Genomic DNA, 16,590 nt, shown 5'->3' on the forward strand with positions numbered 1-16,590 from the left:
TGTATACATTCTGCCACATACTACAGTACTGTGTATACATTCTGCTCCCTACTAAAGTACTGTGTATACATTCTGCTCCATACTACAGTACTGTGTATACATTCTGCTCCCTGCTAAAGTACTGTGTATACATTCTGCTCCCTGCTAAAGTACTGTGTATACATTCTGCTCCCTACTAAAGTACTGTATTCACATTCTGCTCCATACTACAGTACTGTATTCACATTCTGCTACATACTACAGTGCTGTATTCACATTCTGCTCCCTGCTAAAGTACTGTATATACATTCTGCTCCATACTACAGTACTGTATATACATTCTGCTCCATACTACAGTACTGTGTATACATTCTGCTCCCTACTAAAGTACTGTATACACATTCTGCTACATACTACAGTACTGTGTATACATTCTGCTCCCTACTACAGTACTGTGTAAACATTCTGCTCCCTACTACAGTACTGTATATACATTCTGCTCCATACTACAGTACTGTGTATACATTCTGCTCCCTACTAAAGTACTGTGTATACATTCTGCTCCATACTAAAGTACTGTGTATACATTCTGCTCCCTACTAAAGTACTGTGTATACATTCTGCTCCATACTACAGTACTGTGTATACATTCTGCTCCATACTACAGTACTGTATTCACATTCTGCTACATACTACAGTATACACACTGATCTGTACCTTTAGAAAATTAACCCTCACACATTCTACTCATCAGGCTTCTGCTTCAAAACTGCAGTTTGAATTCTAGCCCACACTATTCACAGGCTATAAGCCTATGCTTCCACACATTAAACACATTTATATAGGATCCCATATTGTTGATTCAAACCTCTTCCTGATTCAATGTAGTGATTCTTTAGTTTGCAAACGGTGGTCTTAGGCTATGAGCTAATCTAATGCTGTAACGTTCGTCTTCTTCTTCCTATGAGGAGTAAGAGAGATCAGACCAATTTGCAGTGTGGTAAGTGTCCATTTTAATAAGACAAACTGAACACTACAGAAATACAAAAATAACAAAGTGAAACAAACGAAACGGTCCCGTGTGGTAACAAACACTGACACGGAGAATAATCACCCACAACTCAACAGTGAAACCAGGCTACCTAAATATGGTTCTCAATCAGGGACAACCAGGCTACCTAAATATGGTTCTCAATCAGGGACAACGATAAACAGCTGCCTCTGATTGAGAACCATACCAGGCCAAACACAGAAATCCCAAAACATAGAAAAAGGAACATAGACAACCCACCCAACTCACACCCTGACCATACTAAAACAAAGACATAATAAAAGAACTAAGGTCAGAACGTGACAGTACCCCCCCCCCCCCCCCCCCCTAAGGTGCGGACTCCGGCCGCAAAACCAAAACCTATAGGGGAGGGTCTGGGTGGGTGTCTGTCCGCGGTGGCGGTTCTGGCGCGGGACGTGGACCCCACTCCACCATAGTCCTTCTCCACCTCTTTACCCGCCTCCGTGGCCACTTTAACGCGGCGACCCTCGCCGCCGACCTTGGACTGGGGACCCAAGCCACGGGTCCCGAATGGACGGGAGATTCTGGCAGCACCGAACGGACGGGAGACTCCGGCAGCTCCGGAGTGAAGGGCGATTCTGGCAGCGTCGGCGTGACAGGCGGCTCTGGCAGCTCCTGGCTGAGGGGCGGCTCTGGCAGCTCCTGGCTGAGGGGCGGCTCCGGCAGCTCCTGACTGACGGGCGGCTCTCTCCAGTCCGCATCCGCCAGAGTCTATATAGGATCCTTAAGCAGGGGGACACGTCTGGCACTGCAGGATTTGAGTCCCTGGCGGCATAGTGTGTTACTGATGGTAGGCTTTGTTACTGGCAGCTCTCTGCAGGTCATTCACTAGGTCACCACGTGTGGTTCTGGGATTTTTGCTCACCGTTCTTGTGATCATTTTGACCCCAGCCTGGTGCAGGTCTACAATCACACTCCAAACTCCAGCTCTTTGGTCTTGGCCATAGTGGAGTTTGGAGTGTGACTGTTTGAGGTTGTGGACAGGTGTCTTTTATACTGATAACAAGTTCAAACAGGTGCCATTACAGTTTTTTTCGATTGCTAAACGACAGTGGACACAACTGGAGTCACATGTGCAAAACTCTAACTACAGTCTGCACAGCAGCAGTTCATGTGGACCAAACTCTAGTTCGTTTTTCATTGCTTGAACACAGTTTTCAAAACTCTGCACACTTATCCCATGACTTTAACCACAACCTGCACAACACTGTGGATTTACAGCACTTTGTTCAAATGCTAACACACTGCTGTCAAAACTGTGAACCACACATTCAAAACGGAATAGATTTCAGCCTTGTGCCTTTCAAACACTGCTGATTGCAATTTCAGCTGAAAGGCTAAGCAGGTGTCTTGTTTTAGACTTGTTAGTGAACACACACGCATATTACAGTATATATAGGTAGAGCTCAGAAAGACTCATTTTGGAAATGGAGCAAGGAAGATGTGTTCGTGGAGGGAGAAGGGTGGCAGGGAGAGGGCGGATGCGTGGAGGAAGACAAAGAAATAAGGGCTACACTTATAGACCATGTCGTGAACCATGGTCTCTCATTGAGAGAGGCAGGGTTGAGGGTGCAACCCAATCTGCAAAGATCCCCAGTGGCATCTGTAATGCGAATTCTCCATCATGCAAACAGGTGAGAGTTACATCCTTACAGTAAATGAAAACATTACAGGAATCTATTTTGTATTGCAATTATAGAATATTTACACAGATATATATTACAGTAAAATATATTTTTACAACAGGACCCAAAGGCTGCCCCCAACAGGGGGAAGAGGAAAAATATTTTCAGATGCGTAGGCAAATGCTATTGTTGACATGGTTGTTGTCAGCAATGCAATAAAACTGCGGGAGATTCAAGATAGAGTGCTGGCTGATAATGATATATTTGAAAATGTTAATTCTGTCAGCACAACAACTATTGCTTGAGTCCTAAAGAAACACCAAGTTACAATGAAACAGTTATACACTGTACCGTTCGAGAGAAACAGTGAACGGGTAAAATAGCAAAGATACCAATATGTCCAGGTAAGACGTCTGAGGTTACGTACACAGCTATACAAAATATTTAGTTTTTGTCATAGTTTGCGATAACGTTGCTTTTCACCACTCTACAGCTGTCACAGATTGGTTTGCAGCACATCACAGATTTATGGTTTTGTACCTGCCTGCATATTCACCCTTCCTCAACCCAATAGAGGAGTTTTTCTCTGCCTGGAGGTGGAAAGTGTTTGGTCACCACCCACATGACCAAATGTCTCTTTTGGAAGCCATGCGTGCCGGATGTGAGGACACAAGTCCAGAGGACTGCCAGGGATGGATAAGGCACTCCAGAAGGTTCTTCCCCAGGTGCATGGCAAGAGAAAACATTAGATGTGATGTTGAAGAAAACCTGTGGCCTGATGCTAGAGAGAGACAGGATTAGCCCCTCAATTATTTGTTCGAATTACAGTATGTACTTTTAGTTTCTACCTTTTTTTTCTCATTACTGTAATTTGTATTTTCTGTATTGGTGTTTGATGCTAGTGTTTTTACTCTCAGTGTGTTCTGAGTGACAGTGTGTGTTATCTCAGTGAGGGTTGTGCATAGTGTTTGGCTGCACTGAGCATGTTTTGAGCCATGTGTTAAGAGTTGTGTTGCTTGGAATGAGTTTTGCAGGTGATGTGAACTGTTTAGCTCAGGTGACTGTTGGTAGTGCAGACTGTAGTTAGAGTTTTGCACATGTAACTCCAGTTGTGCCCACTGTCGTTTAGCAATCGAAAAAAACTGTAATACAGGTAACGAGTGGAGGACAGAGGAGCCTCTTAAAGAAGAAGTTACAGGTCTGTGAGAGCCAGAAATCTTGCTTGTTTTCTAGGTGACCAAATACTTATTTTCCACCATAATTTGCAAATAAATTCATTAAATATCCTACAATGTGATTTTCTGGATTTCTTCTTCTCATTTTGGCTGTCATAGTTGAAGTGTACCTATGATGAAAATTACAGGCCTCTCTCATCTTTTTAAGTGGGAGAACTTGCACAATTGGTGGCTGACTAAATACTATTTTGCCCCACTGTATGTCTATGGTTGCCTAGATTGGTTCTCAATTAGAGGCAGCTGTTTATTGTTGTCTCTGATTGGGAACCATATTTAGGTAGCCATATTCCTTGGGTATTTTGTGGGTTATTGTCTATGTGTAGTTGCCTGTCAGCACTCGTTGTTCATAGCTTCACGTTCATTTTGTTGTTTTGTGTAGTTTGTTAAGTGTTCTTTGTTAAATAAATAGAAGAATGTATTCACATCACGCTGCGCCTTGGACTCCTCCATTCAACAAACGTGACAAATGTAGAATGTAATGCAGTTAAGAGTAATGTTGTTTCAGAACCAGTAATGATAATGGAGTAATGTTGTTTCAGAACCAGTAATGATAATGGAGTAATGTTGTTTCAGAACCACTAATGATAATGGAGTAATGTTGTTTCAGAACCATAAATGATAATGGAGTAATGTTGTTTCAGAACCATAAATGATAATGGAGTAATGTTGTTTCAGAACCACTATTGATAATGGAGTAATGTTGTTTGAGAACCACTAATGATAATGGAGTAATAATGCAGTAGTTTAGTAAGGCCTTATGTGCTGCAGGCTACTGTAGAAGTGTATCTCCTGCTCAACAATCATTATTACTGTAACAATACGGTAGTTTACTGTGAAGTGTACAGGCATTGAGTCGCAAAACCATAATATGGTGTATTACTGACACCTCCGTGTATATGGGAATTATCATAGACAGTGGTTCCTCTGGTGCTCCGTGTGTGTGTGTATGTGTGTGTGTGTGTGTGTGTGTGTGTGTGTGTGTGTGTGTGTGTGTGTGTGTGTGTGTGTGTGTGTGTGTGTGTGTGTGTGTGTGCTGCGTGTGTATGTGTTTGCAGCGTTGGTTGTTGTGATGGTGTGCTGCGTGTGTGTGTGTGTGTGTGTGTGTGTGTGTGTGTGTGTGTGTGTGTGTGTGTGTGTGTGTGTGTGTGTGTGTGTGTGTGTGTGTGCTTGCTTCATCTGTGTTTCAGAACCCCATGGGAAGTTTTGACCTAGAAATAGAAAGTGTGTGGGAGATTATTCTCCTTTTGAAGAGCACCACAACAATATCTCACATCCATCGCAGCATTGTGCACAGTTGATGAAATCTTCATCTGAGAGTTGCGTCAGTGGGAAGGCGGGCAGTGAGGTTAGCAGTTGGATATTTTTGAATTACCGATAAACAATAACGCACTATTCAGAGGGAAACAATTTCAGTTTCAACTCTTTCATTATCTAAAGCTAATTAATTTAGGGGAGAGGTTGGTGAGAAAGAGGGGAGAGGGGGAATGACAGGAGAGAGAGAGTCGGAATGACAGGAGAGAGAGAGGGGAATGACAGGAGAGAGAGGGAATGACAGGAGAGAGAGGGGAATGACAGGAGAGAGAGGGAATGACAGGAGAGAGAGAGAGAGAGGGGGGGGGAATGACAGGAGAGAGAGAGGGGGAATGACAGGAGAGAGAGAGAGAATGACAGGAGAGAGAGAGAGTGAATGACAGGAGAGAGAGAAGGAATGACAGGAGAGAGAGAAGGAATGACAGGAGAGAGGGAGGGAATGACAGGAGAGAGAGAAGGAATGACAGGAGAGAGAGAGGGAATGACAGGAGAGAGGGAGGGAATGACAGGAGAGAGAGAGGGAATGACAGGAGAGAGGGGGCAATGACAGGAGAGAGAGGGGAATGACAGGAGAGAGAGAGAGGGGGAATGACAGGAGAGAGAGGGGAATGACAGAAGAGAGAGGGAATGACAGGAGAGAGAGGGAATGACAGCAGAGAGAGAGAGAGAGAGAGAGAGAGAGAGAGAGAGAGAGAGAGGGAATGACAGGGGAGATAGAGGGGGAATGAAAGGAGAGAAAGAGAGAATGACAGGAGAGAGAGAGGGGAATGACAGGAGAGAGAGAGGGGGAATGACAGGAGAGAGAGAGGGGAATGACAGGAGAGAGAGAGGGGAATGACAGGAGAGAGAGGGGGAATGACAGGAGAGAGAGGGGAATGACAGGAGAGAGAGAGGGGGAATGACAGGAGAGAGAAAGAGAATGACAGGAGAGAGAGAGAATGACAGGAGAGAGAGAATGAGAGGAGAGAGAGAGAGAATGACAGGAGAGAGAGAGGTGGGGAATTACAGGAGAGAGAGAGAGAATGACATGAGAGAGAGAGAGAATGACAGGAGAGAGAGAGGTGAGGAATTACAGGAGAGAGAGAGAATGACAGGAGAGAGAGAGAGAATGACAGGAGAGAGAGAGGTGGGGAATTACAGGAGAGAGAGAGAATGACAAGAGAGAGAGAGAGAGAATGACAGGAGAGAGAGAGGTGGGGAATTACAGGAGAGAGAGAGGGAATGACAGGAGAGAGAGGGAGAGAATGACAGGAGAGAGAGAGGTGGGGAATGACAGGAGAGAGAGGGGGAATGACAGGAGAGAGAGGAGAATGACAGGAGAGAGGGGGCAATGACAGGAGAGAGAAGGGGAATGACAGGAGAGAGAGAGAGAGAATGACAGGAGAGAGAGAGGGGGAATGACACGAGAGAGAGAGGTAATGACAGGAGAGAGAGAGGGAATGACAGGAGAGAGAGAGGGAATGACAGGAGAGAGAGAGAGGGGGAATGACAGGAGAGAGAGAGAGGGGGAATGACAGGAGAGAGAGAGGGGAATGACAGGAGAGAGAGGGGGGAATGACAGGAGAGAGAGAGGGAATGACAGGAGAGAGAGAGGGAATGACAGGAGAGAGAGAGAGGGGGAATGACAGGAGAGAGAGAGAGGGGGAATGACAGGAGAGAGAGAGGGGAATGACAGGAGAGAGAGAGGTGGAATGACAGGAGAGAGAGAGGGGAATGACAGGAGAGAGAGAGGGGAATGACAGGAGAGAGAGAGGGGGAATGACAGGAGAGAGAGAGAGAGAGAGAGAGAGAGAGAGAGAGCGATGGAGAGAGGGAATGACAGGAGAGAGAGAGGAAATGACAGGAGAGAGGGGGGAATGACAGGAGAGAAAGGAAATGACAGGAGAGAGAGGAAATGATAGGAGAGACAGGGAATGACAGGAGGGAGATAGGGAATGATAGGAGAGAGAGGGGAATGACAGGAGAGAGAGAGAGAGAGAGAGAGAGAGAGAGAGAGAGAGAGAGAGAGAGAGAGAGAGAGAGAGAGAGAGAGAGAGAGAGAGAGAGAGAGAGAATTTAGGATTTGGCTAAAAATACTTGAATCAGTCATAAAGCCCATTGCCCTTTACGGTTGTGAGGTCTGGGGTCCGCTCACCAACCAAGACTTTTTATCCTCTTTATTGTTTTGAAACTTCTGTATGTGTAATGTTTACTGTTAATTTTTATTGTTTATTTCACTTAATATATTATCTACCTCACTTGCTTTGGCAATGTTAACACATGTTTCCCATGCCAATAAAGCCCCTTGAATTGAATTGAATTGAGAGAAAGAGAGAGAGAGAGAGAGCGAGAGAGAGAGAGAGAGAGAGAGAGAGAGAGAGAGAGAGAGAGAGAGAGAGAGAGAGAGAGAGAGAGAGAGAGGGCAGGAGCAGGTACAGAGGAAGGGTTAAGGTATGCAGAGCAGCTCCAGTCCAGGCTCACGACACAACAACACTGTCCAGACAGACAGGCAGGGAGACAGACAGGGAGACAGGGAGACAGGCAGACAGACAGGCAGGGAGGCAGACAGACAGGAAGGGAGGCAGGGAGGCAGGCAGCAGGCAGGCAGAGAGGAGGGCAGGCAGGCAGAGAGGAGGGCAGGCAGGCAGGGAGGTAGGCAGGCAGGGAGGAGGGAAGGCAGGGAGGTAGAGAGGAGGGCAGGCAGGCAGAGAAGAGGGCAGGCAGGCAGGCAGAGAGGAGGGCAGGCATGGAGGTAAAGAGGAGGACAGGCAGGGAGCTAGAGAGAAGGACAGTCAGGGAGGTAGAGAGGAGGACAGGCAGGGAGGTAGAGAGGAGGACAGGCAGGGAGGTAGAGAGGAGGGCAGGCAGGCAGAGAGGAGGGCAGGCAGGCAAGGAGGTAGGCAGGCAGAGAGGAGGGCAGACAGGCAGGCAGAGAGGAGGGCAGGCAGGCAGGGAGGTAGGCAGGCAGAGAGGAGGGCAGGCAGGCAGGCAGAGAGGAGGACAGGCAGGGAGGTAGAGAGGAGGACAGGCAGGGAGCTAGAGAGAAGGACAGGCAGGGAGGTAGAGAGGAGGACAGGCAGGGAGGTAGAGAGGAGGACAGGCAGGGAGGTAGAGAGGAGGGCAGGCAGGCAGGCAGAGAGGAGGGCAGGCAGGCATGGAGGTAGGCATGCAGGCAGAGAGGAGGGCAGGCTGGCACCTCACCGGACATGCCTGTCCCCTAGGGCCGGCAGCCCCTGGTCAACATCATCAACACACACACAGGTCAACACTACTGATGTTACACAATGAACTCAGCGGTGGTTGAGTCATCATGAGATGCCATGGCTGGATGAGTTTGGGGGGTATTCAAGCAAGAGACAAAACCATGTGAAGTATTGCATCAACAGCCCCCACTGCTGCCCCTCAACTACAAACACACACACACACACACACACACATACAAGGAAGGGGGCAACAGTAGACTTATTTTTACAAGTGTGTTATTGTGTCTAGAGTCCCTCCAGACTTCTGATATTCTACTTTTATTACATAGTCTGGTTATTATAATAATACCTCTCCTATTACATAGTCTGGTTATTATAATAATACCTCTCCTATTATACAGTCTGGTTATTATAATAATACCTCTCCTATTATACAGTCTGGTTATTATAATAATACCTCTCCTATTACATAGTCTGGTTATTATATTAATACCTCTCCTATTATACAGTCTGGTTATTATAATAATACCTCTCCTATTACATAGTCTGGTTATTATAATAATACCTCTCCTATTACATAGTCTGGTTATTATAATAATACCTCTCCTATTATACAGTCTGGTTATTATAATAATACCTCTCCTATTACATAGTCTGGTTATTATAATAATACCTCTCCTATTATACAGTCTGGTTATTATAATAATACCTCTCCTATTACATAGTCTGGTTATTATATTAATACCTCTCCTATTATACAGTCTGGTTATTATAATAATACCTCTCCTATTATACAGTCTGGTTATTATAATAATACCTCTCCTATTACATAGTCTGGTTATTATATTAATACCTCTCCTATTATACAGTCTGGTTATTATAATAATACCTCTCCTATTACATAGTCTGGTTATTATAATAATACCTCTCCTATTATACAGTCTGGTTATTATAATAATACCTCTCCTATTATACAGTCTGGTTATTATAATAATACCTCTCCTATTACATAGTCTGGTTATTATATTAATACCTCTCCTATTATACAGTCTGGTTATTATAATAATACCTCTCCTATTACATAGTCTGGTTATTATAATAATACCTCTCCTATTATACAGTCTGGTTATTATAATAATACCTCTCCTATTATACAGTCTGGTTATTATAATAATACCTCTCCTATTATACAGTCTGGTTATTATAATAATACCTCTCCTATTACATAGTCTGGTTATTATAATAATACCTCTCCTATTATACAGTCTGGTTATTATAATAATACCTCTCCTATTATACAGTCTGGTTATTATAATAATACCTCTCCTATTATACAGTCTGGTTATTATAATAATACCTCTCCTATTATACAGTCTGGTTATTATAATAATACCTCTCCTATTATACAGTCTGGTTATTATAATAATACCTCTCCTATTATACAGTCTGGTTATTATAATAATACCTCTCCTATTATACAGTCTGGTTATTATAATAATACCTCTCCTATTATACAGTCTGGTTATTATAATAATACCTCTCCTATTACATAGTCTGGTTATTATAATAATACCTCTCCTATTATACAGTCTGGTTATTATAATAATACCTCTCCTATTACATAGTCTGGTTATTATATTAATACCTCTCCTATTATACAGTCTGGTTATTATAATAATACCTCTCCTATTATACAGTCTGGTTATTATAATAATACCTCTCCTATTATACAGTCTGGTTATTATAATAATACCTCTCCTATTATACAGTCTGGTTATTATAATAATACCTCTCCTATTACATAGTCTGGTTATTATAATAATACCTCTCCTATTATACAGTCTGGTTATTATAATAATACCTCTCCTATTATACAGTCTGGTTATTATAATAATACCTCTCCTATTATACAGTCTGGTTATTATAATAATACCTCTCCTATTATACAGTCTGGTTATTATAATAATACCTCTCCTATTATACAGTCTGGTTATTATAATAATACCTCTCCTATTACATAGTCTGGTTATTATAATAATACCTCTCCTATTATACAGTCTGGTTATTATAATAATACCTCTCCTATCACATAGTCTGGTTATTATATTAATACCTCTCCTATTATACAGTCTGGTTATTATAATAATACCTCTCCTATTACATAGTCTGGTTATTATAATAATACCTCTCCTATTATACAGTCTGTTTATTATAATAATACCTCTCCTATTACATAGTCTGGTTATTATATTAATACCTCTCCTATTATACAGTCTGGTTATTATAATAATACCTCTCCTATTACATAGTCTGGTTATTATAATAATACCTCTCCTATTATACAGTCTGGTTATTATAATAATACCTCTCCTATTACATAGTCTGGTTATTATAATAATACCTCTCCTATTATACAGTCTGGTTATTATAATAATACCTCTCCTATTACATAGTCTGGTTATTATAATAATACCTCTCCTATTATACGGTCTGGTTATTATAATAATACCTATCCTATTACATAGTCTGGTTATTATAATAATACCTCTCCTATTATACAGTCTGGTTATTATAATAATACCTCTCCTATTACATAGTCTGGTTATTATAATAATACCTCTCCTATTATACAGTCTGGTTATTATAATAATACCTCTCCTATTACATAGTCTGGTTATTATAATATTACCTCTCCTATTACATAGTCTGGTTATTATAATAATACCTCTCCTATTATACAGTCTGGTTATTATATTAATACCTCTCCTATTATACAGTCTGGTTATTATAATAATACCTCTCCTATTATACAGTCTGGTTATTATAATAATACCTCTCCTATTATACAGTCTGGTTATTATAATAATACCTCTCCTATTATACAGTCTGGTTATTATAATAATACCTCTCCTATTATACAGTCTGGTTATTATAATAATACCTCTCCTATTATACAGTCTGGTTATTATAATAATACCTCTCCTATTATACAGTCTGGTTATTATAATAATACCTCTCCTATTACATAGTCTGGTTATTATAATAATACCTCTCCTATTACATAGTCTGGTTATTATAATAATATCTCTCCTATTATACAGTCTGGTTATTATAATAATACCTCTCCTATTATACAGTCTGGTTATTATAATAATACCTCTCCTATTACATAGTCTGGTTATTATAATAATACCTCTCCTATTATACAGTCTGGTTATTATAATAATACCTCTCCTATTACATAGTCTGGTTATTATAATAATACCTCTCCTATTATACAGTCTGGTTATTATAATAATACCTCTCCTATTACATAGTCTGGTTATTATAATAATACCTCTCCTATTACATAGTCTGGTTATTATAATAATACCTCTCCTATTATACAGTCTGGTTATTATAATAATACCTCTCCTATTACATAGTCTGGTTATTATAATAATACCTCTCCTATTATACAGTCTGGTTATTATAATAATACCTCTCCTATTTTACAGTCTGGTTATTATAATAATACCTCTCCTATTACATAGTCTGGTTATTATAATAATACCTCTCCTATTATACAGTCTGGTTATTATAATAATACCTCTCCTATTATACAGTCTGGTTATTATAATAATACCTCTCCTATTATACAGTCTGGTTATTATAATAATACCTCTCCTATTATACAGTCTGGTTATTATAATAATACCTCTCCTATTATACAGTCTGGTTATTATAATAATACCTCTCCTATTATACAGTCTGGTTATTATATTAATACCTCTCCTATTATACAGTCTGGTTATTATAATAATACCTCTCCTATTATACAGTCTGGTTATTATATTAATACCTCTCCTATTACATAGTCTGGTTATTATAATAATACCTCTCCTATTATACAGTCTGGTTATTATAATAATACCTCTCCTATTATACAGTCTGGTTATTATAATAATACCTCTCCTATTACATAGTCTGGTTATTATAATAATACCTCTCCTATTATACAGTCTGGTTATTATAATAATACCTCTCCTATTATACATAGTCTGGTTATTATAATAATACCTCTCCTATTATAATAATACATAGTCTGGTTATTATAATAATACCTCTCCTATTATACAGTCTGGTTATTATAATAATACCTCTCCTATTATACAGTCTGGTTATTATAATAATACCTCTCCTATTATACAGTCTGGTTATTATAATAATACCTCTCCTATTATACAGTCTGGTTATTATAATAATACCTCTCCTATTACATAGTCTGGTTATTATAATAATACCTCTCCTATTATACAGTCTGGTTATTATAATAATACCTCTCCTATTATACAGTCTGGTTATTATAATAATACCTCTCCTATTATACAGTCTGGTTATTATAATAATACCTCTCCTATTATACAGTCTGGTTATTATAATAATACCTCTCCTATTATACAGTCTGGTTATTATAACAATACCTCTCCTATTACATAGTCTGGTTATTATAATAATACCTCTCCTATTATACAGTCTGGTTATTATAATAATACCTCTCCTATTATACAGTCTGGTTATTATAATAATACCTCTCCTATTATACAGTCTGGTTATTATAATAATACCTCTCCTATTATACAGTCTGGTTATTATAATAATACCTCTCCTATTATACAGTCTGGTTATTATAATAATACCTCTCCTATTATACAGTCTGGTTATTATAATAATACCTATCCTATTATACAGTCTGGTTATTATAATAATACCTCTCCTATTACATAGTCTGGTTATTATAATAATACCTCTCCTATTATACAGTCTGGTTATTATAATAATACCTCTCCTATTATACAGTCTGGTTATTATAATAATACCTCTCCTATTACATAGTCTGGTTATTATAATAATACCTCTCCTATTATACAGTCTAGTTATTATAATAATACCTCTCCTATTACATAGTCTGGTTATTATAATAATACCTCTCCTATTATACAGTCTGGTTATTATAATAATACCTCTCCTATTACATAGTCTGGTTATTATAATAATACCTCTCCTATTATACAGTCTGGTTATTATAATAATACCTCTCCTATTACATAGTCTGGTTATTATAATAATACCTCTCCTATTATACAGTCTGGTTATTATAATAATACCTCTCCTATTACATAGCCTGGTTATTATAATAATACCTCTCCTATTATACAGTCTGGTTATTATAATAATACCTCTCCTATTACATAGTCTGGTTATTATATTAATACCTCTCCTATTACATAGTCTGGTTATTATAATAATACCTATCCTATTACATAGTCTAGTTATGATATCATGGGAATAATATTTGACAGAAGACGAAGAGGTGGTCCTCAGAACTGTTTCTGTCAGGCAGCCCCTCCATTTCTAAGAAGAGAGAAAATGACCATTATCCTTCTGGCTCTGGACAGTCAAACTACCCGTCATGACCATTATCCTTCTGGCTCTGGACAGTCAAACTACCCGTCATGACCATTATCCTTTTGGCTCTGGGCAGTCGAACTACCAGTCATGACCATTATCCTTCTGGCTCTGGACAGTCAAACTACCCGTCATGACCATTATCCTTCTGGCTCTGGACAGTCAAACTACCAGTCATGACCATTATCCTTCTGGCTCTGGACAGTCAAACTACCAGTCATTACCATTACCCTTCTGGCTCTGGACAGTCAAACTACCAGTCATGACCATTATCCTTCTGGCTCTGGACAGTCAAACTACCAGTCATGACCATTATCCTTTTGGCTCTGGACAGTCGAACTACTAGTCAATAATGGTCATGCCCACAAGACACACACATTTCCAAAATCACATTACTGCAGTTTTATGTTGTGAGAAGGCCGTACTGCCTGCCAAAATATTCATAGCTGCATGTTTCTCTATTCTTCTGCCATCATCAAATCATGATCAACCGGAGATTGTCCTGAATTAATAATTAAGTCAATGATCTGATCTTCAGATATGTAAATTATAGGGGCAACAGTCTCTTGGAAACCTGTCTCTTCTAGCCGGCAACCTGATGTCTCTGGGATAATGACTCCAAATATTGATGTCTCTGGGATAATGACTCCAAATATTGATGACTTTTTGGAGATAACAACTCTTTGAACTATTTTCTAGTTGTTGTGTTGATGAGCCAAACCTGACAGTGCATATCATTACACAGACACCAGCCACGTCAGAGGGAGAGGGTGAGAAAGGGTGAGATAGATAGACGTGAGAAAGATAAACGTTGTGTACAGTTCATTTGAATGATTAGGGTTAAATCCCACTCATCTGACAGCACTCCGGGATGGTTAAACGAGAGTGTATGTGTTTGTGTGAGAACGAACACATCTCTCTACACAAGGTGTGTGTGTGTGTGTGTGTGTGTGTGTGTGTGTGTGTGTGTGTGTGTGTGTGTGTGTGTGTGTGTGTGTGTGTGTGTGTGTGTGTGTGTGTGTGTGTGTGTGTGTGTGTGTGTGTACCTGCTGGTCTGTGTCATAGATGTTGGTTACTCAGCACATGACATTCTGGAGCAAACGGTTGTGCTTGTGGCTCACAGGGGAGCCGCACGACCTCAGAGTACCACAGGGCAAACTGGAAGCACCTCAGGGCAGTGGAGGCACCTCAGGGCAGACTGGAAGCACATCAGGGCAGACTGGAAGCATCTCAGGGCAGACTGAGACTGGAAGCACCACAGGGCAGACTGGAGGCACCTCAGGGCAGACTGAGACTGGAAGCACCACAGGGCAGACTGGAAGCACCTCAGGGCAGACTGGAGGCACCTCAGGGCAGACTGGAAGCACCTCAGGGCAGACTGGAAACACCTCAGGGCAGACTGGAAGCACCTCAGGCCAGACTGGAAGCATCACAGGGCAGACTGGAAGCACCACAGGGCAGACTGGAAGCACTTCAGGGCAGACTGAGACTGGAAGCACCACATGGCAGACTGGAAACACCTCAGGGCAGACTGGAAGCACCTCAGGCCAGACATGAAGCATCACAGGGCAGACTGGAAGCACCTCAGGGCAGACTGGAAGCACCTCAGGGCAGACTGAGACTGGAAGCACCACAGGGCAGACTGGAAGCACCTCAGGGCAGACTGGAAGCACCTCAGGGCAGACTGGAAGCATCTCAGGGCAGACTGGAAGCACCTCAGGGCAGACTGGAAGCACCTCAGGGAAGACTGGAAGCACCTCATTATGAAAGGTCTCACTGTGTCATTATGAAATGTCTCACTGTGTCATTATGAAAGGCCTCACTGTGTCATTATGAAAGGTCTCACTGTGTCATTATGAAAGGTCTCACTGTGTCATTATGAAAGGTCTCACTGTGTCATTATGAAAGGTCTCACTGTGTCATTATGAAAGGCCTCACTGTGTCATTATGAAAGGTCTGGCTCCTGTTCTTACCCTCCTCTCCTCCTGTTCTTACCCTCCTCTCCTCCTGTTCTTACCCTCCTCTCCTCCTTACCCTCCTCTCCACCTTACCCTCCTCTCCTCCTGTTCTTACCCTCCTCTCCTCCTGTTCTTACCCTCCTCTCTTCCTGTTCTTACCCTCCTCTCCTCCTTACCCTCCTCTCCTCCTTACTCTCCTCTCCTCCTTACCCCCCTCTCCTCCTGCTCTTACCCTCCTCTCCTCCTTACCCTCCTCTCCTCCTTACCCTCCTCTCCTCCTGTTCTTACCCTCCTCTCCTCCTTACCCTCCTCTCCTCCTTACCCTCCTCTCCTCCTTACCCTCCTCTCCTCCTGTTCTTACTCTCCTCTCCTCCTTACCCTCCTCTCCTCCTTACCCTCCTCTCCTCCTGTTCTTACCCTCCTCTCCTCCTGTTCTTACCCTCCTCTCCTCCTTACCCTCCTCTCCTCCTTACCCTCCTCTCCTCCTTACCCTCCTCTCCTCATGTTCTTACTCTCCTCTCCTCCTTACCCCCCTCTCCTCCTGTTCTTACCCTCCTCTCCTCCTTACCCTCCTCTCCTCCTTACTCTCCTCTCCTCCTTACCCCCCTCTCCTCCTGCTCTTACCCTCCTCTCCTCCTTACCCTCCTCTCCTCCTTACCCTCCTCTCCTCCTGTTCTTACTCTCCTCTCCTCTTTACCCCCCTCTCCTCCTGTTCTTACCCATCTCTCCTCCTTACCCTCCTCTCCTCCTTACCCTCCTCTCCTCCTTACCCTCCTCTCC

At 41.8% G+C, this 16,590-nt stretch overlaps 1 protein-coding gene across 1 annotated transcript; it reads left to right on the top strand.

Moving 5' to 3' along the window:
• The first annotated feature begins 14,935 nt into the window (after window positions 1–14,935).
• Window positions 14,936–15,409, top strand: LOC139365880 (uncharacterized protein DDB_G0284671-like). The gene has a single exon (XM_071102937.1). It carries the CDS (start codon window positions 14,936–14,938, stop codon window positions 15,407–15,409), a length of 474 nt encoding a protein of 157 aa, XP_070959038.1.
• The last annotated feature ends 1,181 nt before the right edge of the window (window positions 15,410–16,590 follow it).

This window comes from Oncorhynchus clarkii, chromosome 14 (assembly GCF_045791955.1).
Source record: "Oncorhynchus clarkii lewisi isolate Uvic-CL-2024 chromosome 14, UVic_Ocla_1.0, whole genome shotgun sequence".
In the NCBI taxonomy this organism is placed as follows: domain Eukaryota; kingdom Metazoa; phylum Chordata; class Actinopteri; order Salmoniformes; family Salmonidae; genus Oncorhynchus; species Oncorhynchus clarkii.

Coding starts and splice junctions, on each gene's coding strand:
- LOC139365880 (XM_071102937.1), top strand. CDS start 14,936: ATGACATTCTGGAGCAAACGGTTGTGCTTGTGGCTCACAGGGGAGCCG.